The 23,969-nt window shown below is 39.4% G+C and overlaps 1 protein-coding gene across 4 annotated transcripts in view; it reads left to right on the plus strand.

Annotated features, from left to right (window-relative positions):
* IFT81 (intraflagellar transport 81) overlaps positions 1 to 23,053 on the plus strand; it is a 162,606-nt gene extending 139,553 nt beyond the window's left edge. For all 4 annotated transcript variants that reach the window (XM_045585586.1, XM_045585585.1, XM_036449304.2 and 1 more), the window contains 8 exons: positions 2,337 to 2,486; positions 5,595 to 5,723; positions 6,931 to 7,020; positions 12,100 to 12,186; positions 13,546 to 13,617; positions 13,690 to 13,775; positions 17,802 to 17,847; positions 21,066 to 23,053. In XM_045585586.1, the coding sequence (XP_045441542.1) occupies positions 2,337 to 2,486; positions 5,595 to 5,723; positions 6,931 to 7,020; positions 12,100 to 12,186; positions 13,546 to 13,617; positions 13,690 to 13,775; positions 17,802 to 17,847; positions 21,066 to 21,248 (843 nt within the window). In that variant the 3' untranslated portion in view covers positions 21,249 to 23,053. The remainder of the gene's footprint in view (positions 1 to 2,336; positions 2,487 to 5,594; positions 5,724 to 6,930; positions 7,021 to 12,099; positions 12,187 to 13,545; positions 13,618 to 13,689; positions 13,776 to 17,801; positions 17,848 to 21,065) is intronic.
* Positions 23,054 to 23,969: the final 916 nt, after the last annotated feature.

Below are 23,969 nucleotides of genomic sequence, written 5' to 3' on the forward strand. Positions count from 1 at the left end.
CGAGAAAAAAGTGAAATTCCCTAATAAAGAAATGGAAATTAAATGTAAGATTCTCTTTTACATATAAAATTGACAATTATAAAAAGTACCATAAATAGACTTTGAAGGGCAGAATGTATCAAAACCCTATTTCTTTTTTACCATTTCTGGAAACATGTCCTGTAAAAGTTATTAAGAATGTGTCTATCCCAGCTGGCATGGCTCAATGTTTGAGAATTGACCTATGAACCAGGAGGTCGTGGTTCAATTCCCTGTCAGGGCAAATGCCCAGGTTTTGGGCTCTATCCCGAGTGGGAGATGTGCAGAAGGCAGCCAGTCAATTCTCATCATTAATGTTTCTCTCTTTTTCTAATTATCCCTTCCTCTCTGTATATTAGAGGCTCAGTGTATGAATTCTTGCATGGGTGGAGTCAGCCAGTTTGGCCACGGGGAGTGGACAATTTGCATATTAGCCTTTTAATATATGGGATATACACTGAGTGGCTGGATTATTATGCATTCAGAGATCATAATAATCTGACCACTCAGTGTATATTTTAAATGTCTAAAGATTTATATTCCATATGTTCATCGTGATTTTATTTTTATAACTTGAGAATTCAGAAATAATCTGAAATCCAAATGATAGAAATGTTTAAAAAAAAATTGAATTGAGTACATTTTTTAAAATCTTACTGGCTTTATTCATCTCTTCATGAATCAGGCAGCATCCCATTTAGTCAGAGAGGAGCTGTAAGGAGCTTTACAAAATGGAAAACTTCTATAGACAGAAGGGAGCTGGCCAAGCAAAAAGGGGATTGGTTGTGGCAAGGTCATCTTCCTTTAGGGGATGGCAGGGGTCTGTCAGGCAGATTGTGGTAACCAGGTAATTCCTGGTGGACTGGTTTAAGATTCCATTCCTGGGAGGGGCTGCAATTGTAATTAAGTTAGGTATTAAGTCTTGGTTTGGTGATAGTGGGGCTTGAGTGACTTCTGTTTTCTCTCTCTCTTTAAAATTTATTTTATTTCAGGGAGGAAGGGAAAGGGAGAGAGAGGTAGAAACATAGTAACGAAAGAGAATCATTGATCGGCTGCCTTCTGCATGTCCCCCATTGGGGACTGAGCCCATAACCTGGACATGTGCCCTGACTGGGAATCAAACCATGAGCTCCTGATTCTTAAGTCGACAGTCAACCACTGAACCACACAGGCCAGGCTGTTTTCTCTTTTTTTAACAGAAGGAACTTGCAGTGGAAGGAAAACATGGATAATGCATTTTCTTTCCCCTAGTTCCTTGGAGTAGTAGAGCCCTCAGAGTGCTTTGATAGCCACCTGTTGCTTAATTGAGTGGAACCATGATTAATCTGACCCCAACAACCCTTCTCTTAAGTAGTTTGTCCAATGAACATCAAATAACAACCAATCAGCAGAGAGCACATGGAGTAATTGGTGGGTTTGTTCTTTTACCAAAAACATTTATAGCTTTTAAAAATAGTTCTGGAGCACAGCAAGATAGAGAAGGGGAAATTGGCCTAGATAATACAGAGGATAGCAGATGAATAGGTTTGATTTCATTTTGGGCACTTCGCCCAGGACACTTTTAATAGAACATATTATAGTTACTCTAGGGATTCTGAGTCTGTGGTTATGTCAGGCTTACACATTTATTCTTTAAAAGGAAAAATTGCAAGTTAATAGACTCTAGGTATATTGGCATGACTTAAAATTTTAAAACCATTATTATAATCCAGCCATTGACAATTTGCTGTGTGTGTGGGCTGAATTCCTTAATATTAAAACCAACTTAATCATGGATAGAAAAATATTTTGAACTTCCTTCCTCTAAAACACAATGTGTTCTGTATTTCTTTCAAAGTTTAAATCAACTTTAGAACGATGTCTAAACTAGGGATTAAAAGTTATTTTTATGTGAAGAATTTTTAATCTTACTATTTTTAAGGGCATTTTTTAAATACTCGGGGACGAATCAAGTCTTTAAGGGGGAAAATGTACCTAAATTTTAGAAATATTATATTTCCTATTTTACTACCTTACAAATTTAGAATTACTGACCTTGGATTTAGCTGTATAACTTAAAAAGGAAAAATACTGACGGTAATAGAGTTTTACATAGGATTTACACTATTTAGATGGATTCAAAAAATTAAAACATACACAAAATTTGTTTAATCAGCAGTTAGTCTTTTTAAGTTTTCTAATAAAACTAAGTTATTATTACATCCTTGGGACATGTGTTAGACAGTAGAAAATAAAATGTTTCTAATACATTGAGATCATATGTGATATTTAGCAACTGCCTTTCTACTCATTAAACTACATTTTGTGTTCTTTTACAGTTCAAGCGATATGTCAGCAAACTTCGAAGCAAGAGTACAGTTTTCAAAAAGAAGCATCAGATAATAGCTGAATTTAAAGCTGAGTTCGGTCTCTTACAGAGGACAGAAGAACTCCTTAAACAACGTCTTGAAAATATTCAGCATCAACTGGTAATACAGTATTATCTTGGGGTGCTAAAATTACAAATGCCAGGAGGTTTATGGGTTATAGCTCTATGGTTTTTAATAGAAAAACCATACAATTATTGTTTTTTCTGATTAATTGCAGAGATGTCATATAAGCTGATTCATTTATGTTTAATGTAGCAGGAAGCAGTCTTTTCTGTGTGTTTTTTTACCCCTCCCTCCCAGGAAGCACTCTTATGCTTGCTGACTTTGGGGTAATTAATAGCCTATGGATGTCCTGCAATATAATAACTCTTTTCTTTGCCTGTTTGTCCACTGGCATGAGGAGCCCAAGTGACAGTATGGTAGCCAGAGCATGAAGTGTAGAGGGTCCCTTCATGTGCCTTCTGGTGGAAGCACACTCAGCTCTGGAAGCCAGAGAAGGGAAGTGTAGCTCCTTAAGTGGATAAGTGGGAAGCCCAGTGAGTGGTAACCCTCATACTTTCAAGACCTATGTGTTCAGTCTGTTTGGAACACAGCTCCTGTGGTGTACACGCCATCCTGAAGACTAGAACTCATCCCCACAAGCCACCAGTTCCAATCTGGCCACTTAGCTGTCCCTTCACAAGGTCCTTCCTCTGTTCTGTCAGGTCATTTGCTCGCTGGATGGTGTGGTGTGTGGTACAGTGACTGAATCCCAAGATCATGTGCCCACCACCACACCTCCTTTGCCGTAAATTAGGTCTCTTGGACTGAGGGGATATATGTGGGATTCCACATCAGTAGACTAGATACTCTGAGCCCTTGGATAGTGGTGCTGGCTGGATGACTGTTGGCAAAAAAAGCAAACCCTCACCGAGAACATGGATCAATGCCAGTCAGGATGAAATGTCTTTTCAGAGCAGGAAGGATCTGATGTTATCATATTGCCACTAAGTAGATGATTCGTTTCCTCAAGGGATGATTCCATACCCAGAGCTCAGGACTGATCTCTGTTGCTGCCGGGTCAGATGTGTGGCAGTGGCAGCAGCAATGGCTAGACGGGCATTAGTCAGAGAGAACCCATGCTATTTTGCCCATGGGGGGCCTCCATCTTTGCCAACATAGCCATTCTGTTCTTGAGCCCATTATCCAAGCACTGGGCGGTCGGTGACAGAGGCTGGGTGACATTAGAAATTGGCAGTTTCAATTCTGGCTCAGGCGAGTATGGAAAACTGATTGATGTTTCACTCACTCACTCTCTCCTTTCCTTCCTCTAAGATTAATTTTTTTTTTTAATTTCTTTATCTGAACCCTCCAACAAGTCTCCCATGTCATTTAAAATAAGTCCAAGTTCTTTCATTGGCCTAAAAATAAGGTAACAGTATAATTTATCATCTAAACTAGGACAATTTTGAGAATGCAAAGGACAATAGACAGAGACTGAGATTGTCCCAGCACACCAACTGAGACCTCTATGATCCATCCCCCACCCCACGGCATTCTATTTTCAGCTCCCCCAGTCTCCCAGCTATTTCGTGAACAGGCCAGGCATGTTCCTGCCTCATGTCTTGTGCACTTGCTGGTCTCCTAGGTGTCTACGTGGCTTGCTTCCCCATTTCCTTCAGGGCTTTCTCAGATGTCACCTTTTACTTATGATTTCAACTCCACTCTCACCTCACATTTTGTTTTACTTGTTTACATATTGCTTGTTTACTCTCACTAGAAGTAAACTCTGTGGGCAAGGGGATTTTCCCCCCTGTTTTGTTCACTGCCTAGAACTGTGCTGGGACATTTAGGTATAAAACAAATATTGGATGAGTGAGCAAATGTAAATATAATTGGACACTTGAGAATTCACTCATTCATCAAATATTTATTAAATGTGTCCTGTTTTACAATATATTCTGTGCAAAGTATATAGCACTATTTTATTTATTTTTTTCTTCTTCATTTTTTTATTAAGGTATTATATGTGTACATATCTTACCATTGCCCCCCTTCCACTCTCATATATGCCCTCCCTCCCCAGAGTTTGGTGTCCATTGGTTATGCTTATATACATGCATACAAGTCCTTCAGTTGATCTCTTATTTCCCCCATATCTCCCTACCCTCCCCGCTGTAATTTGACAGTCTGCTTGTTGCCTTACTGTCTCTGTATCTATCTTTTTTCCATCAACTTATAATGTTCTTTATTATCCATAAATGAGGGAGATAATGTGGTATTTTTCTTTCATTGACTGGCTTATTTCACTCAGTATAATGTTCTCCAATTCCATCTAGGTCGCTGCAAATGATAAGAATTCCTTCTTTTTATGGCAGCGTAGTATTCCATTGTGTAGATGTACCATAGTTTTTTGATCCAATCACTGCTGATGGGCACCTAGGCTGTTTCCAAATCCTAGCTATTGTAGATTGTGCTGCTATGAACAAAGGGGTGCATATATCCTTTTTGATTGTTTTTTTTAGTTTCTTAGGATATATTCCTAAGAGTGGAATCACTGGGTCAAATGGGAGTTCCATTTTCAGTTTTCTGAGGAAACTCCATACTGTTTTCCACAGTGGTTGAACCAGTCTGCATTCCCACCAGCAGTGCACAAGGGTTCCTTTTTCTCTGCATTCTCATCAACACTTGTTGTTTGTTGATTTGTTGATGATAGCCATTCTGACAGGTATGAGATGGTATTGCATTTTCGTTTTGATTTGCATCTCTCGGATAATTAGTAACTTTGGGCATGTTTTCATATAGCACTATTTTAAAGTCTAAGATTAGAACTGCTTCCTAATTACCTGAAGATAGTAAAGTTTAGTGTAATTTTATAACATATAAAGAGATGTTATTATTGTTGAAGTCAATAAAGATTATCCTATAGGATTCTAAACTAATTTATTTCATTTATAACTTTAATATTATATATTAAAAATGTATACTTCTTACGGAGTCATTGAGGTTTTGACATCAAATTTGTGGCCCCATTTTTAAAAAATATATGTTTATTGATATCAGAAAGAAAGGGAGAGGAAGAGATAGAAATATCAGTAATGAGAGAGAATGATTGATCGGCTGCCTCCTGCACCATTGGGGATTGAGCCCGCAACACATGCATATGCCCTGATCTGGAATCAAACCTATTGGTTCATAGGTTGACCTCTATTTATTCTTTACTTTTAGCAAACCATTGAGGAGAAAAAGGGAATATCTGGATATAGTTACACCCAAGAAGAGCTGGAGAGAGTGTCTGCACTGAAGAGTGAGGTTGACGAAATGAAAGGACGGACCCTGGATGACATGTCTGAAATGGTGAGTACACATTTTTAGTGTTTTTTTATTGGGTATAGAAGGCAGATATTTTTGTTTGTCTAGTTTTCAGTGAAACATTCAGATTTTCATTTCTGCATATTATTTACATTTTTATCTGTATCAGTCTCTTGAATTTTTGCGTTCTAGTAAGGTTGTTCAACTTATAACAATTTATGCATTTGGTGGTTTTTGAAGTGTGTGAAAGTTATACAAAATTAAGGAAATATTTAAGATAAACAATAAGTTTTCCCTATCATATCACCCTAATAAAATTATTTCGCTTTTGTGTGTGTCCTTAGTATCTTTCCATATTTAGGACTGCTCTTTAGCCAGAATGTACTGATACAGCCTCATGAGGCATTCGAATGTTTAACACTTTCCTTACTTACTGGTAAATAGCTGCTGCCCCAAACTCTCAGCCTGTCTTATCCACATTGGCCACTTGCCCAGAACCCCAGCATCTCACCACAAGCTGACTCATAAAAAGATTTTGTCCTTACCGGTTTGGCTCAGAGGATAGAATGTCGGCCTGTGAAGGGTCCCAGGTTCAATTCCGGTAAGGGCACATACCTCGGTTGCAGGCTCAATCCCTGCCCTGGTCGAGGTGCATGCAGGAGGCAACCAATTGATGTGTCCCTCTCATATCAATGTTTCTCTCTCTTTATGTCTCTCTTTTTCCCTTCCACTCTCTAAAATATATCCTCGGGTGAGGATTAATAACAACAAAAAAAGATTAACATTGAGCACCGTAGAGGCCTGCTAGATTGCCTTCATCTCTATGGCTAGTGTCCATTGTGATTGGTTATTACTTATGCCATTCGGGTTATTAAGTATTTTGAATATCACTTCATTTATGTTTATGTATATTTTATATAACCTGCGTAATTACATATTGTTTTACATAACAACATGATTGTAGTTGTATATAGGCAACTTTTAGTTTGTCTTAGTCATTACTTGTTAGATTGTAAATATTTTGCCATATTGGTTTGCAGTGTTAATAACTGACATTTTGAACAATTCAGTGGCATCCTCTCTTATGGGGGAATCAAGATTTACCAAATCTCTTCCCTATTGTTTGGCATTGAAGTAATTTATAATCTTTTTACTCATATATAACACTTCAATAAATATATTTATGCATGTAGTATTTTTGTTCTTTTGAATTCTTTTTTAAGATGTCATGTATTTTTTTTTTAAATGGCAGGTAAGAAAACTGAATTCACTGGTATCTGAAAAGAAGTCGGCTCTAGCCCCAGTTATAAAAGAACTGCGACAACTGCGTCAAAAATGTCAAGTAGGTGAATTTGATATTGTGTTACTGTACGATTTTATCTGGTTGAGATATAGTAATTAGAATCCTGAATATTTTACTTGGGTAATTTATGGGAAACACATTATTGTTATTATTACTATTATATTGATATGATTCTGCAAAAGAGAAGAATGTGACCTGAATAGGTTTATTTTTAATTTATGCTACTTGGTTTGTCATAAATTATTAGAGGGAGGAGAGAAGGAGAAAAAGGAGTTTAAGCTAAAATCACAAGTGCATCCAGGTGAGCTTTTTTTTTTAAATCATGTGAAAGCTGTAAATATGAAGCACTTTCTTCTGTGGCCAGGTAGAAGCTCAAAGTCAGCCCACATGTGGTGACAAGTAAACTTAAATCAATAAACTTTGCGGGGGGGCAAATTCTGATAGCTTATGATAAGTGAGGAAATGCCATTACTTGGAAGCTAATTCTAACCACTGCTTTAAAAGATAAACTATTAGGAGGTAAATGCCCTTCACAAAGCCAGGTCAGGTGGCCCATACCATTCAACATGAGCGGCAGTTAATCACCCTCCCTGTAGTGATTTTAGGTTTGAATGAGGGCCTGTATTGCACGTGCCTGAGATGGAACCATAAAACTCTTGGCAAGTGCCATCCCTCAGAGAAGCAGAATGAAAAATCACACAGATTTGGCCCTAGCAGATTTGTCTCAGTGGATAGATCATCAGCCTTCGGACTGAAGGGTCCTGGGTCTGATTCTGACCAAGGGCACATGGCCAGATTGTGGACTCAGTCCCCAGTGAGGGGCGTGCAGGAGGCAGCTGATCAGTGATTCTCTCTCACCATTGATGTTTCTATCTCTCTCCCTCTCCCTTCCTCTCTGAAATCAATAAAGATATTTTTTTTAAAAGAAAAGAAAAGCCAAAACCAGTTTGGTTCAGTGGATAGAATGTTGGCCTGTGGACTGAAGGGTCCCAGGTTCAATTCCGGTCAAGGGCATGTACCTTGGTTGCGGGCACATCCACGGTGGGGAGTGTGCGGGAGGCAGCTGGTCGATGTTTCTAACTATCTATCTCCCTTCCTCTCTGTAAAAAAATTAATAAGATAAATTTTTAAAAAGAAAGAAAGAAAGGAAGGCAGGAAAGAAGGAAGGAAGAAAATCACATAGATTCGGAAGTCAGATAGACATCATTTTCTCTTTATGAAACTACTACAGAGCCTGAGATAGGTTTAGTGACCTATCCAACTCAGGAGGAGGAAGTGGGGAGAGTAGGGGAGACTTTGGCTTCTATATCATCTTATTTCAAAACCCTTGTTTGTTCCACTACATACTACTGCCATGCCAAAAGGAATAGAAGAGACAGGTCTCTGTTCTCTGGAGTTGATGCTCTAATAGATGAGATGGGAGAAATACCATCTAATCCTACCTAATAAAGAGGAAATATGCTAATTGACCCTCATGCCATCACAAAGATGGCAGTGCCTACAGCCAATAAGGAGAGAATATGCTAATTGACTGTCACACCCTCAAAGATGGTGGCACCCACAGCCATAGGATGGCAGTGCCCAGTCCCCTCAGACCCACTGGGTGGCAGGCAGGCAGCAAGGCTGGGCTTACCCCCAGGCAGGCCCAGCAGCTCCGCGCACCTGCCTCTGGAGTCCCCTAGTCCCCTCAGCCACCCAAGGTCGGCTCCTTGAGTGTGTCACTTATGGATATGAAGAGTTGTAATCTGGTATGGTCTCACACTGACCACTAGGTACACTGGCTCTTGGGTATTTTTTCTTTTTTTTTTAAATATATTTTATTGATTTTTTACAGAGAGGAAGAGAGAGGGATAGAGAGTTAGAAACATCGATGAGAGAGAATCATCGATCAGCTGCCTCTTGCACATCCCCTACTGGGGATGTGCCCACAACCAAGGTACATGCTCTTGACCGGAATCAAACCCGGGACCTTTCAGTCCGCAGTCCGATGCTCTAGTCCACATGTGTCAAACACAAGGCCCGCGGGCCAAATCCGTCCCGCCAGGCCTTGCAATGTGGCTCGCACCACGCTGTCATCACTGCACTCTGCTGCGTTTCCATCACAATGACAGTTTATGACTGTTCAGTAAACCATTCGGCCCGCGATTTAGGCTGGATTTTAGATTTTGGCCCCTTCTCTGATTGAGTTCGACACCCCTACTCTAGTCTATCCATTGAGCCAAACCGGTTTCGGCTGGCTCTTGGGTCTTGAAGGAGGTGCAAAGTCAGCCACTACCTGTGGCCACCCAGCAGGAGCTACAGAGAGATCTGTAGATTCCTCTTCTTTGTATCAAGTTTAGAAGTGTCCGTGCAAGGCCCATCTGTGAAGCAAGGCAGGCTGGTGTGGGCCTTGGACCTTTTATTTATAGCTTTGAGGCTCCCTGACCTAGACGCAGCTAGTTTAACAGGTTTTAGGCTGAGAAAGGACAGGCCATTCATATGCAAAAGCCTGGGTGGGGTTTTAATTGGGTGGGGTGGGGTCTCAAGGAATTACCATGGCAGAGCAAACAGAAATGGCTGCCAATCAGCTCTATACCAGAGAGGTCCCAGCAAGGGAACAATGACCTCTGTGAGCACCTGCGTCTGGAAGAAAGCCACCTCCAAGTTCCTGCCCTGATGCCAGACAGTTCAGTTTCTCCCCGTATGTGTCTGGGTCCCCCAGCGCCTCGCATAGCACTGGAGCTCAGAGAAGTTTGTAAATTCAGTTCACAGTGCTGGCCTTTGAAGAGGAGCAACTGGGTCTCCAGCAGCCTATGTGTCACTCAGCCCCAATCCACACTGGTTTGGATTTTTCCCCCCAGCTCTGGAACCCTGGGCTGGGGGTCTGATGTAGGGCTGGGACCTCTTGTTCCTCCACTCCCGATTCAAAAAGTGGCATACCAGGGTGCCGGGCCGGACCAGCCCATTCCACGCTCCACACCTCCTACCATCTCAGTGTGTTTTCTTCTTCTCCTCCGTAGTTGTAGTACTTCCACTCAGCCAGCTTTCCCGCGGTTCTGGATGATAGTTCCGTATTTTAGTTGTAATTTTGATGTGACTGTGGGAGGCAGCAAGTGAAGCATTTACCTATGTCACCATCTTGGTTCCTCCTCGAGGTTTTGTCTCGAATCCTGGCAGCTGGGAGTGAGGGTGTGTCCCTCAGACTGGTTTTGTGGTCGTTCTGCCAGGTGTTTTGGGAGGATCACAAACTGGGAGTTAATTTCGAGTTAATGTCTCAGCATGGGAATTCTTAGACCATGAAAGTAGAGTCAATTCAAACCCCACACCTGCCTGGCCTTTTCCCATCCACCTCTGCAGCAGCACAGCCGAATTTACTGATCAGCAGACTCACAGGCAAAACAAAGGCTTTCTTCTCCTAAAGTATCTTCATCTCATCCGAAGGCCACAGCAGCTGCCTGAGTACACAGCTTCTGTCGCCCCTTGTTCTGTGAGAGTGGGTATGACTGTGACCCATGAGAGTCTTTGGCGTCTGTAGGTCACTTCAATACATAAAAGCTATAGCTCCTTTTCCCACCAGTCTTTTATACTTTGTTAGTCACCCTAAACTAGATGCAGTCCCACCCAACAAAGGAAGCACACACAACAGAAATGATCACTTATCATTTCCTCACTTACCATTTTTGTTAACTCGCCTGTTCCCAAGGAAACTGCAGTGTGAAACCAAGGTCATTCTGAAGCTGGCTACATCATTCCAGGCCTGGGATTAACCTTTTTCTCATGGGTCTCCGGGTTGAAAAACAGTTTGGAGCCCTAGCATGTTTGGCACAGTGGATAGAGCTTCAGCCTGCGTACTGAGGGTTCCAGGTTCGATGCCTGGGTTGTGGGCTCTATCCCCAGTAGGGGGTATGCAGGAAGCAGCCAATCCATGATTCTCTCTCATCATTGATATTTCTATCTCTCTATCCTCCCTTCCTCTCTGAAATCAATAAAAATATATATTAAAAAACAACAATAATAATTTGGATTTACTATGGGATTCTCAGTTTTAACTCCGCATTCTGCACAGGCCTAGGACTTTGTCCGCTGCCCTGCCTGGACATTATAGTCACTTTTGTTACCACGACTGACTATTCCCAGCTCCCTTCACCAAGGGTAGCTCCTGGGTGTCATCTTCTGTTTCTGGCCTGGTAATTCCCCGTAGTTCCTTGAGAGTTCCATTCAACTCTGGATTTGAAAGGATGTTTACTCTACCTTATCAAGCATTTATACTTTTAACATTTCTAGGTGTTTGTAGTATATTTTCAGGTTGTCTAATTCAAAATACTGCATTAGAAGAAATTTGAAACTATTCAAACAGCCTGAGTGCAAATTCTGACACCTCCCCAGCAATATAATCTTTGGCCAGATACTTAGCCCCCCTGAACTTTCTGCAGGCATCGACATGAGATTAACACCTCAAGGACTTGCTGTGAGATTGCATTATTATCAAGGATAAAGCTCAAATACCTTAACATGGTTTACAGAGTTCTGAACAGAGCCCTGCCAAAGACTTCAGCCTGTTTTCACACTTCCCAGACACACTCCATTATAATAAATTACATGCACATCCTAAATGGTTCCCCTTTCTAGCTCCTCAGCCTTTAGGGATAGTGTTCCTTTTTTCTGAATCTTCTCCTCCCCTGTCCACCCTCCTGTAACTATGCTTACTAATCCTTCATACCTCAATTTAGATATCCATTTCTCTAGGAAGTTGTCCCCACTGATTCCCAAGCCTGGATTAGGTCTACTGAGAGTCCCAGGTCACCTATGACATCTTGCATTTGCCCATCGTAGCACTCAACAGCCTGTATACTTGTCGAAACATTACTTGAGGGAATATTTTTTGGCTATTTTGTTCACTGTTGTGTCCCTAGCTCCTAACAAAGCCTGGCACTCGGCTCAGTACATGGTAGCTGTTGTGTTTATCAGCACCTCCATCTGTCATAATTCTCAAATGTCTAATTGTTGTATAAATAACCCTTAAGTATGCCAAGAAGCTTAGAGTTCAGTTACGAGACTAACAAGGGCATGCATTGTGTCAGAGCTACATTTCAGGCCTTTGATTTTCACTTGCTCAGTCATTTACCCTTTTTGCACTAGGAACTAACCCAGGAGTGTGATGAAAAGAAATCGCAGTATGATAGCTGTGCAGCAGGCCTCGAAAGCAATCGGTCCAAATTGGAACAGGTAAGAAAACAGTTTTTAGTTGAAGAATAGCAAACACTGTCTGTGTGTGTATATTTTCACCATACCAGTGTCAAAAGATTCCCGAGTCTTTTCCCTCATCTCCTGAGTCTGTCTCCTGGTTTCCAGAGATCTTTATTTCTTCAGACTTGGTTTGTGCACCCTGAACTCTCCATCTGCACCACTACCCCCACATCCAGGCCCCCATCCTGTCTTCCTAGACACCCCAGTAACCCAGCGCCTGCTCTCCCAGTTCCACGCCTGCCTTCCTATGGTTTGTTCAGAGAGCATCCAAAGAGACCAGAGTAAAACGTAGGCCACCCGCTAGTGTCTTCCTGTTGCACTTAAAACCCAACTTCCAAACTGTGGTCTCCAAGACCCCACCTGCCTCGGGAACTTCACATCCTTGTGCTCTGCTCCTCCGAGGGGATCCAGCCACATGGGCAGTCTACTTGTTCTGCAAACACCCGGCTTCTGCACACGCTCTTCTCTCTTTGCATCCCTCCGCCCCCATCTCTTTGCTTTGATCACTTTTTTCATCATCCCAGTTTCACCTAAATATCACCTCCTTCTAGAGATCTCCCCTGGTCACCCAATCTAACTTTGCCTGCTGTCACCCTGTCACATTCTGCTGAATTTTCTTTATCATGTTCATCCCCATCAAAAACGACCTTCATTGTGAATGTGAGTGCAATGTATTTTCTCATTGATACCTCTTTGCATTGCCCATATCCAGCAATTACCAGACAATGAAATATTCCTAATATGTATCTGATTGTAATAGTTTCTCCTTACAAAATGGCAATTGTAGTTGGTAAGGGTAAAACAAGTTGAGTTCAATGCTGCTAAATTTGAGATAAGTGAAATTTTCTAAAGGTCTCAGGTAACTTACTGAAATCTCTGAGATAGAATATAATTGTGTTTTCTAAATTGTTCTTATTCAATTGATGTGTAATTCAAAATAAAGGTCTATTTTTGGTTTTTAAAAGTTAAAAACAAACAAACAAACAAACAAACAAACAAAAAAACAATCTTCATTATGTGCCTTCTTGTTTTATCTGTTTCTTCTTCTTCAATGAGAGCAGGGACTTATTTGTCTGTTCAGTGCTGTGTCCCAGCACCTGACACACAGCTGGGCACACAGTAGGTATGTAAGAAATGAATAACTGAACGTGCAGTGTTAGGATCCTATCAGTTGTCTCTAGAAAAGATTGTAGCCTTGTCTGTTACAGTAAACAGTGTTACCGTTGCAAAAGAGGAACTGACAGATGGCATTTCTTTTGTTGTGCATTCAGTCATCCTCTCTGCACCCAAAAGTGTTTTCAGTAATGGTGGCCATTTAAAATTACGTGTTTGTTGTAGGAAGTCAGAGGACTCCGTGAAGAATGTCTTCAAGAAGAAAGTAAATACCATTATACAAATTGCATGATTAAGGTGAGACAAAGAAAGGAAATTACAAACTTTCTTGAGGTTTTTCTGTATCTAAAACTTAGTCTTTCTACTTAGAACCTGGAAGTTCAACTTCATCGCGCTGTTGATGAGATGAAGGCATATGTCTCTTCCGACCAACAAGAAAAAAGAAAAGCTATTAGGCAAGTAATTTTGTTGTTTTTTATATTGAGCTACATAATATTTCACCTATAGAAGTTTTATAAATATAGTGGAACCTCAGTTCTTGAACTTAATTTGTTTCGGAAAGCTGTTCGAAAAACTATTTGCTTGAAAACTGAATCATTTTCCCCCATTAGAAATAATGTAAATTGAATTTATCCATTCCAGTTCCCCAAATTATTCCCTGTTTTAACCTTCCTTTTATACAGTACACGTCTAATGTACTATTTAATCTATAAATAAACTCTTCTTAAATTTATGGAATCAACTCCTACTAGCCTTAAAAGAATTTTTCATATATCACTGCCTCCCAGATGCTATCCATCACCTGCTAACTGCTTTTCCTTTATCCAATTAAAAACAGGTTTTCTACCTATTCATTCGTCTGTGATTGTTGTTCTCTGAGCACTTTGTTAGCACTCTTGACAGCCGCTTTATGTTTTAAAATTGTGCTAATCTTGGATTTCTGCCAGCAACAAAAGCATTCTATCCTATATTTATTACCTAGAGATGCTTTTTGTCATGCTGAGGTATAGCATGAAAAGGTTGTCAGGTTGAAAGCTGAAGTTTTAGTCTGACAACTGAGACATTTTTTTCCTGTGATAACTGAATTGTTCACAATGGGAGACATTTAAGAAACGAGGTTTGACTGTAAAATGGAGTTATGAAATTTGTAGTACTTAAATAAATAGATAATAAGATATTATAAAGGTTTATTTCTTGTTAAACATCTTTTGGATAGTCTAGCCCTATTAACTAAGTAGGAATATGTTTAATTTCCTTTCTTGCTTGCTTACTTTTTTTTGTTGTCATAAAAGATATAGATGATAAAATTTGTCATTGTAACCATTTTAAGTATACAATTCAGTTGCATTGATTACATCCACATTGTTGTGCAGTCATCACTATATATTACCAAAACTTACATCACCATAGACTCATAGACCCATAAACTCTTGTAATCATTAATAATTCCCCAATAGCCCTAGCTGGTTTGGTCAGTGGATAGAGTGTTGGCCTGCGGACCAAGGGTCCCAGGTTCAATTCCAGTCAAAGGCACATGTCCAGGGTTGTAGGCTAGATCCCTCTCTCTCTCATCATTGATGTTTCTATCTCTTTTTCCCTCTCTTTTCCTCTCTGAAATCAATAAAAATATATTTTAAAAACTAATTCCCCATTAATAATTCTCCCTTGTGAGGAATACATATACTTTGATAGTTGTGGGTGTTTTTTTTTAATAAGCACTAAGGTTTGTCTGTTTTTAAAGTCCCCCGTGGCTTGGACTCTAGTCTGCCTGCTAATTGTGCAGTGTAAGTGATGCAGTGTGCCCGCCTTCAGAACAAGGAAGCGGTGCCAGTACCACTACTCCTTATATGGTGATTCTTTTGGTAATCATAGCTTGCAGCGTACTGTAATAAATCAAATGCTGCCTTACAAATACATTAATAGTTGAATTGCTAGCTGAGATAAAATACAGTAATTGAACAAGATACACTTTCTTTGCCCCTTAGCGCACTTTAGATGCTTTGCTTTTATCATCCAGGAAGAACTCAAAGTGTAGGATTCATATTTATTTTAGATTGCAGTTGAGATTTCTAGTGGCATGTACATTAATGTTATAGGAAGGAATCTAAGACCGAGAATGTCTTGGCAGAGTCTACATTTTTTAATATATAATGTACTGGAATGCAAGCTAGACTGAAGATATCCTATAAATAGAATTTTTTTCTAATACTCTAAAGTAGGGGTGTCGAACTCAATCAGAGAAGGGACCAAAATCTAAAACCAAAAGCCTAAATCGCAGGCCGAATGGTTTACTGAACAGTCATAAACTGTCACTGTGATGGAAACGCAGCGGAGTGCAGTGATGACAGCGCGGTGCGGGCCACATTGCAAGGCCTGGCGGGACGGATTTGGCCCGAGGGCCTTGTGTTTGACACATGTGCTCTAAAGACTGAACACAAAGATTCCAATAAAACATCCGGGGGCTCAGACTTGTTTGGAGAAGTCAAGGCAGAGGCTGCCACCTTCCACAAGGTCCCCCTAGAAGCCCCCTGACCTCTTGGAGACTCCTCCTTTCAGACTTTCCAACCAAGTCCCGTGCTTCCCCACATACTCAACCACTGAGCCACACCTACTGGGTCTGTTTGCTTCTTGAAGGCCAAGAGCATGCTTCGTACATAAACAGGTGCTGCATAATTATCTCTCAAATAAATTAAAATTATGGATTAATGTCATTGGAAAAGAGTATGAGCCTGTTGAATTCCTGATAAACTATCAATGGAAATTCTAAAACAATCGGGACATTTCTCAGGCCTAGGGTAATAAATGAAATATTTAAAGCAATTTGAACTAGAACTGTAGATTCTTCTTAAACTAGTATGTCATTTACATCTTCCTGGCTGTTATTTCACTGGAGAGCTGGAAAGGCAAACAGTTTGACATAGTATCTCATAAATAATTCTAAGAGCAAAATGAAGGCCCATCAAGATTGTGTTTATTCCCTCACTCCTGTGTGCAAATTCTACCTTCACTTCAGCTCTGTAAGCACATGGGGTGCTTTTGACTGCCATTGTTTCTATTCTAATCACATTCACCTCCCTTTTTGCAGAAATGCGAATCTTCCTTCACCTAGACTGCTAGGGTTTCTCTTGTGGTCTGTGATTTCTTAGATTCTCAGTTTTGTGTTGTCTAATTTCTTCGTAAATACCTACTATAGTGTAGTTCACACAGAAACCTAGTCTTTTTTCCATCTAAATTTGAGGTCAAAAATCTCTCTTCATCCTTTAAACCTTGGTCCTTAACAGTTTAAATCTACTTTTTGTCCTACGTGGTATTAAGATATAATTATACTTTTGTGCCGAAACCGGTTTGGCTCAGTGGTGGAGCGTTGGCCTGTGGACTGAAAGGTCCCAGGTTCGATTCCGGTCAAGGGCATGTACCTTGGTTGCGGGCACATCCCCGGTGGGGAGTGTGCAAGAGGCAGCTGGTCGATGTTTCTCTCTCATCGACATTTCTAGCTCTCTATCTCTCTCCCTTCCTCTCTGTAAAAAAATCAATAAAATATATTTTAAAAAAATAATAATAATAATTATACTTTTGTTAAAAAATGTAATACAAATTTATTTTGTATTTTTATTTTTACATTAAAATTTTGCAGTTTTTGTTGGATTACAAAAGAAATACAAAAAGTAACCATTATGAAATATAGTACACAAAAATGGAATGTTGTTCACATTGCCATGCCTCAGAAATGTCTAATGTTAATATTTTGATGTACATTATTCCATATTCTTTTCCCATGCATTTGCTAGTGTGTGTGTGTGTGTGTGTGTGTGTGTGTGTGTATGCTAGCAAGTGCATGGGAAATGTTTTTATGTGTATATAAAAATAAAATTAAACTACACATACAGTTTTTCTCTTCATAGTTTATCTAGAATTCTTTCCACTTTGGTATTTATAGAGCTACCTCATTCTTTTTTATAGCCCTCTATTATTCCTTTAAACGGAGTTCTATAATTATTTAAACATTCCTCCATCTATCAGCTTTAGTTTGTTTGCAGATTTTCACTGTTATAAACAGTGGTGAAGTAAATGGTTTTTGTTTTTATCTTTATCTTATGAGAGTTTTTCTGTAGGATGACTTTCTAGAATTGGAATTTCAGGGTTAGATACTATCTGGTGTTTATTTTAATATGTATCCTTTCTCCCTTTTGCAAACCTCCTCAAAAGCAAAGTAACTTAAGCAAATGTCTTGCCATTGTTTTAAGGGTAGATTAGCCAGAAATAGTACTTAATATTTTAATTCTCTTAATTTTATGCAATGCTTTGTCTTTTTCCCCCCCCCTACTGTTTACTTCTAAAAACTAAGGATGAGGAAAGAAATTATTTGACAATGGGTTTTCTTCTAACTCTAGTAATCTAAATTACATTGTTTAATATATTTAAGTAGATATGTTAATGTTTTATGTATCAATTGAAGTTAAATTATTACGTTGACTCTCTAGGGAACAGTATACCAAAAATATTGCTGAACAAGAAAATCTTGGAAAGGTAAGAATTTATTATTTATTTTATTTACTGATTTATTTTTAATATATTTTTATTGATTTCAGAGAGAGAGAGAGAGAGAGAGAGAGAGAGAGAGAGAGAGAGAGAGAGGGAGGAAGAAAGAAACATCAATGATAAGAGAGAATCATTGATCAGCTGCCTCCTGCATGCCCTACACTGTAACCCGGGTATATGCACTTGGCTGGAATAGAACCTGGGACCCTTCAGTCAACCAATGCTCTATCCACTGAGCCAAACCAGCTAGGGCTATTTTTTAAAAATGTGTCTAATTCAGGTTTTCAGTACATGGTTATGATGGTCATGACATTGTCATTAATTTTAAAAAGATTTCATACTGTTTTCCTTTTGTTCATCCTCACTGGAGGATATTCTGCCATTGATTTCTAGAGAGAGTGGGAGGAAGGGGAAGAGACGCATCAGGGTGACAGAGACATATCAATTGGTTGTCTCCTGCACAAGCCCTGGTCAGGCCGAGGACCCAACCCACAAACTTTGATGGTACTCAAACCAGGGACCCCTCAGTCCTCAGGCCAAAGCCCCATCCACTGAGCCAAACCAGCCCGGGCTTTAGTACAGTTTTCAAAGGGAAATAGGCTCCTTCTTACGCCTTTTCAAAGATGCAGACACTTTTTTGGGAATTTAGTTTTATAAAAGTGCCAGGTATTGTGTCACAGCCCTAGCTAGTGTGGCTCAGTTGGTTAGAGCATCATCCGTAGACTGAAAGGTTGTGGGTTAATTTCCTGGTCAGGGCATATACCCAGGTTGTGTGTTTGATCCCCGATCAGGCATGTGTGGAAGGCAACCAATCAATGTATCTCTCTCATCTCTCATCTCTCTCTCTCTCTCTCTCTCTCTCTCTCTCTCTCTCTCTCTCTCTCTCTTTCTCTCTCCCCCCCCCCCGCTTCATTCCTCCCTCCCTTCTTCTCTTCCTCCCTCCTTCTTCTCTCTTCCCTCTCCCTCTCCCTCTCTTCCACTCTCTAGAATCAATGGAAAAAATACCCTCAGGTGAGGAATATCAAAAAAATAATTAATTAATTATATATGAAAGTCAGTTGCATTCATAAGTTAACCGTTTCAAATACATGTAGGTGTGCCGAAATCGGTTTGGCTCAGTGGATAGAGCGTCAGTCTGCAGACTGAAAGGTCCCGGGTTCGATTCCGGTCAAGAGCATGTACATTGGTTGCGGGCACATCCCCGGTGGGGGGGGTGCAGGAGGCAGCTAGTCGATGTATCTCTCTCATCGATGTTTCTAGCTCTCTATCCCTCTCCCTTCCTCTCTGTGAAAAATCAATAAAATATATTTTTAAAAAATACATGTAGGTGTGAGGCAAACTAAATTTAATATTTCTGATACAGTACCCACATCCTGTCTTTGGTTCTTTAAATAACTTTTATAGATTGTTAGGATTTTGACAAGGAAATTATTCCAGTAATTTAAGAAAAGTTACAGTTTAAGTAGCAACTTAATCTTAAAATCATGCTCAGAACTTTTAAAATTCTTTATCTCTTTTTGTTTTAGTTTATGAGAATAAAAATATTTTTTGTAAGATACTTTATTTGTAGCATAGACTTAAGTAGGTGTAGTTACATGCCAGGTATTGTGTCAAAAATTTGCTGGCTATATTTAAATTATATTTTCTTAATTCTGTTTTGTTTCCTATTGAAAAGGAAACTTTTCTGCTTGCTATTTATTACATTTGCTTTCATTAGCCATAGCTGAGAGGGCAGTTTTTAGTGAGTGGTTTGAATCTGGTCCTCAGCTTAGTTTAGCCTCTTATTTGGGCAAATATCAACTACCAGTCTTCTCATTGGTGTCCTTGGGTCAGCCAGCAGCTCAGTTACATCCTAAAAGAGGGAAAGCTGGGGATGCCTCTGTGTAGTCTGTTTTTGTCTTTGCTTGCTTTTCTGTCTTTCTGGATGATTTCCCACGCTCGGTATCAGTGTATTTCTGTCACTGTTCCCTTATGTGCGCTGTCATCTGCCCTGTTTCCTCTGCTCTCCTTCCTCCTTTCTTGCCTCTTTGTCTTTGACTCTGTGCTACCCATCCTTTCAATCACCCTTCCTCAATTGGTCACAGTATAGACCCAAAGTACATTTTTGCCATTTACTGGAAAATGTTCTTATTCCCATTTATAATTTTAGATTCAGTGAGTAGAAGTTTTAGTAGGTGGAACCATATCAGTTATTAGTAACAAACATAATTCTAATAAGGATTTGGGTCGATTTAATAGTACACTTTTTTTTAAAAATCACTAAACTTCTCCTTTAGAAATATATACATACATAGAGCATATACTGAGTCAGGAAAGAATACTCTATTTAATAATAACATAACACATGATAGTTTATCATGTATTTTTTATATCTATTATGCCATGTGAAAAAACAACCCTATGAAGCAAATCCTATATAATAAAAGGCTAATATGCAAATTATCCCCTTGACCAGGGTTTCGACCAGGGGGTGGGGCTGGCTGGCCACCCACCCACAGCTCTTCTTCCTGGCTGGCAGGCCAGCCGGACCCCACCCATGCACAAATTCGTGCACCAGGCCTCTAGTACTTTCATAAGTATCCCCTTTTATTGGCCTTACCTGACCATTTAGAAAACTGGAGTTTATAGGCATTCAGTGCCTTACTTAGAGCTTATGGCAAAGCCAAGGTTGAAACTCAAGTCTTCTACATTCCTTTTCTGTTCTGCTTTCCTGGCTCCCTTTATTTTCCCTCTCCTTTTCTTTTATTATTTTTGTGTGTGTGTGTGTGTGTGTTAATTTTTTTAACTTCAGGTTGTCCTACATCAATGATAACTTTATTTTACTTGTATAACCTTAGTTTTCATACATCATAGAAGAACCTGATTCAATTGACTATTATTCATGAACTAGAGGCTCAACATACAAAATTTGTGCAAGAGTAGGCCTTCCTTCTCCGGACTGCTGGCACCGGCTTCCCTCTGGCACCCAGGACCTGGGCTTCCCTCCAGCCACTGGCAGGCACCCGGGACCCGGGCTTCCCTCACAGCCCTGACTTTACCCAGAAGGTTGTCTGGAAGGACATCTGGTCTAATTAGCATAATATGCTTTTATTATTATAGATTGTACAAAGCATAGCATATTCTTCTGATTATGGCAATAGAAGTAAATCCCTGTAACTGAGACTTCGTTATTCTTGATTTTTTATTTATTTATTTTTTGGCAATAGAAACTTCGGGAGAAACAAAAAGCTGTTCGAGAAAGTCACGGTCCAAATATGAAGCAAGTGAAAATGTGGCGTGATTTTGAACAGTTGATGGAATGTAAGAAACAGTGCTTTCTGAAACAACAAAACCAAACTTCCATCGGTCAGGTAATTCAGGAGGGAGGAGAGGATCGGCTGATACTCTGAATTCATGTGTCGTCACTCGGGGTTTTAGCTGGCATGACTTCTATAAGCATACTCCCATGATGTATTTCTTTTCTTGAAAGTGGTTTGTGCAGTATTTTGCTTTTGGATTAGCTACTCCCCATTAAGCTTTTTTGGAAATAATGTAAAGATACATTTAAGTTTTAAAGTATTTAATATGAAAAAAAGGCTTTTATTTTTGCTTAGTTTATACATTAGGAGAGCCTTCTGAGTTTTATGAGATGTGGGATGAAGTTTACTATATGTAAATGTAAACATATGTTCATTAAGAAACATGTAGTTTTATTTTTAATGTAGTAACTTAATGGCTTAATGTTTTTCTTAATCTTTTTTTAACTTTAGAAGAATCTTTTAGGAACTAATATCTCTTGTTTTGAAGAAACATTTATCTGAAGTTCAGCAATTCCTACAGTTTCACTTCAGTTTCTTTTTCTTCTGTCAAATTCAAGAAAATTTAACGTTTTGAATAACATATTCGTATTACTTAAAGGCAAATAAAATTTGGTGTACATATCATGGCTATTTATTTAAAAATTATATAGTGTCAAAATTTATTTTTTAATTAACAGTTATAGTACGTATTAAATTTAAGGATTATCACTTATTTTCATCAAAAATCTAAAATAGTACTTAGGTCTTGGGAACTGATATTTTAAATTTTAAAAAAAGTCACAGTGTAGGTGTTATGTGCTAAAACGTTAGCACAGGATTCCAAATGAAATTCAAGACTTCAAGGTTTCTAGTCTCTGCTTCATCTGGACAAGGTATTTGAAGATTCCTTTGATTTTTGCTTAAAGAAAGATATTAAATGTATATGCCACCATTTGTTTCATTTCAACTTTCAGGTACATTTCAGAATGTTTTCCCTTTAGTTTTGGACACTCAGATATGAAATTGTTAGATGTCCATCATAGGTTAATTAGTTCTTTTTAGCTATCTTTTTTTTTGGGGGGGGGGGGGGGATTAATGAAGAAAAAAATTGTTTCTACCCCTGCTCAAAATATACAACATTGATTATGGCTTTGCATCTTTGTTCCCAAATGTGTCCTACTTGTAATTTTTGTTTGAAAGCTTCTTTCTGGGTAATCAGAGAAACTTACTAGCATGGAGATATTGATAATTTAGAAGCTATCCCAAGAATCATTTATCAGGTAAGTGTAGAAGAAACTTCTAAGAAGTTTTAAAAAACAAAGCATTTCTATGTTATTAAGTGGTTTGATCTGGCCCTCAGCTTACTTGAGCCTCCTAGTTGGGCAGATATCAACCACCAGCCCCCTCCTTTGTGCCTTTAGCTCATCTGTTAGATCAACCATGTTCTAAGAGAGTCAAGGCTGGGTTTCAGTGTATGGAAACAAACCCTTAATTCACTGGTCAGGTTTTGAACATTGAGGTAGACATGTTTGGTCAGGGTTGGCTGCTGGCTTGTTATTGTTAAATAGTAAGTGATTGATGGTCCTTGAATGAGAGCATGAATCCTTTGCATATATTTGAAGAAAGGCTAGATACCCTTTACAGAAACAACATTTTATTTCCTAAAGGAAAGTCCATTTATAAAATGATTAAGCCTTGTGTTTAGTTTTTTAGCATTCACTATCTTTTGGTGCTCTTCTCTTCATTTTTAAAATTATTAACAACAGATACTCCAGGGAATGCTTTTAATTCTGACTTGGTTATTGCTTACCATTTTATTCCACACCAGAAGAGTATTTGGATTAAACACTAAGGCAGCTTCAAAATTACTTTAACTGAAGCAGAACACCATTATTGCTTCAAGAAAAGCAAATTGGGGGGAAAAACCTAACAGTACAAAGTTATTTATAGTTTTTATGTAACATTGGACATTTAGTAACACAGCTTAATGGGTTTGGTACAGTGACTTTCCCACTCATGTCCAGATTTGATTGTAACATTAAACAGCGTTGACTAACTCTAACAGTTTTGGACAGCTGGCACTAACAGAAGAAGAGCCTATTACATTTTTCCTTCAGGACGGATGCTCTGGCTGGCTGGTTGATGCGAGTGCTTAATAGTTTTGGAAAATAATCTTTCTTCCTCATGATGGCCCAAATAAAGGAGAAAAATGTAGCCTGAAAAACCTGCTTCTATGTTCACACATTTCCTTGTCCTCTGACTTAGTGTTGCCAACCATTGCATGGGACTCACTGTATAAACTGTAAATTCCAAAAGGCCACTGCTTATCTTGCTTTCTGCATCAGTTCAGGAAAGAATCCAATTTTAAAGGTTGTCCTTTAAGAAGAATTTTATAATAGGATAGTATCTTGTCTGTCCTAAATCTATTACCAACCAAATCCAAGATCATGGATTTTCCAAGTCCAGAGAATATACCAGTAAGGTCTTAGCACATTGTCTTAGCACAGTGGAGCCTGGCCAGCATCAGCCTATGAACCAGAAGGTCACAGTTTGATTCCCAGTCAAAGCACATACACAGGGGGTGTCCCTCAGCCAAGCCTGCACTTCTCAAATATGGGACCCTTTGAGGGTGTTTAAATGGGCAGTCGGACATCCCTCTCACAATTCAGGACTGCTGGTTCCCAACCACTCAGCTGTCTCTGCCTGATTGCCCCTAACCACTTCTGCCTGCCAGCCTGATCACCCCCTAAAAACTCCCCTGCCAGCTTGGTTGATGCTAACTGCTCCCTGGCTGGCCCAATTGCCCCTAACTGCCCTCCCCTGCTAGCCTGG

This window comes from Pipistrellus kuhlii, unplaced genomic scaffold (genome assembly GCF_014108245.1).
Source record: "Pipistrellus kuhlii isolate mPipKuh1 unplaced genomic scaffold, mPipKuh1.p scaffold_m20_p_20, whole genome shotgun sequence".
Taxonomy (NCBI): Eukaryota; Metazoa; Chordata; class Mammalia; order Chiroptera; family Vespertilionidae; genus Pipistrellus; species Pipistrellus kuhlii.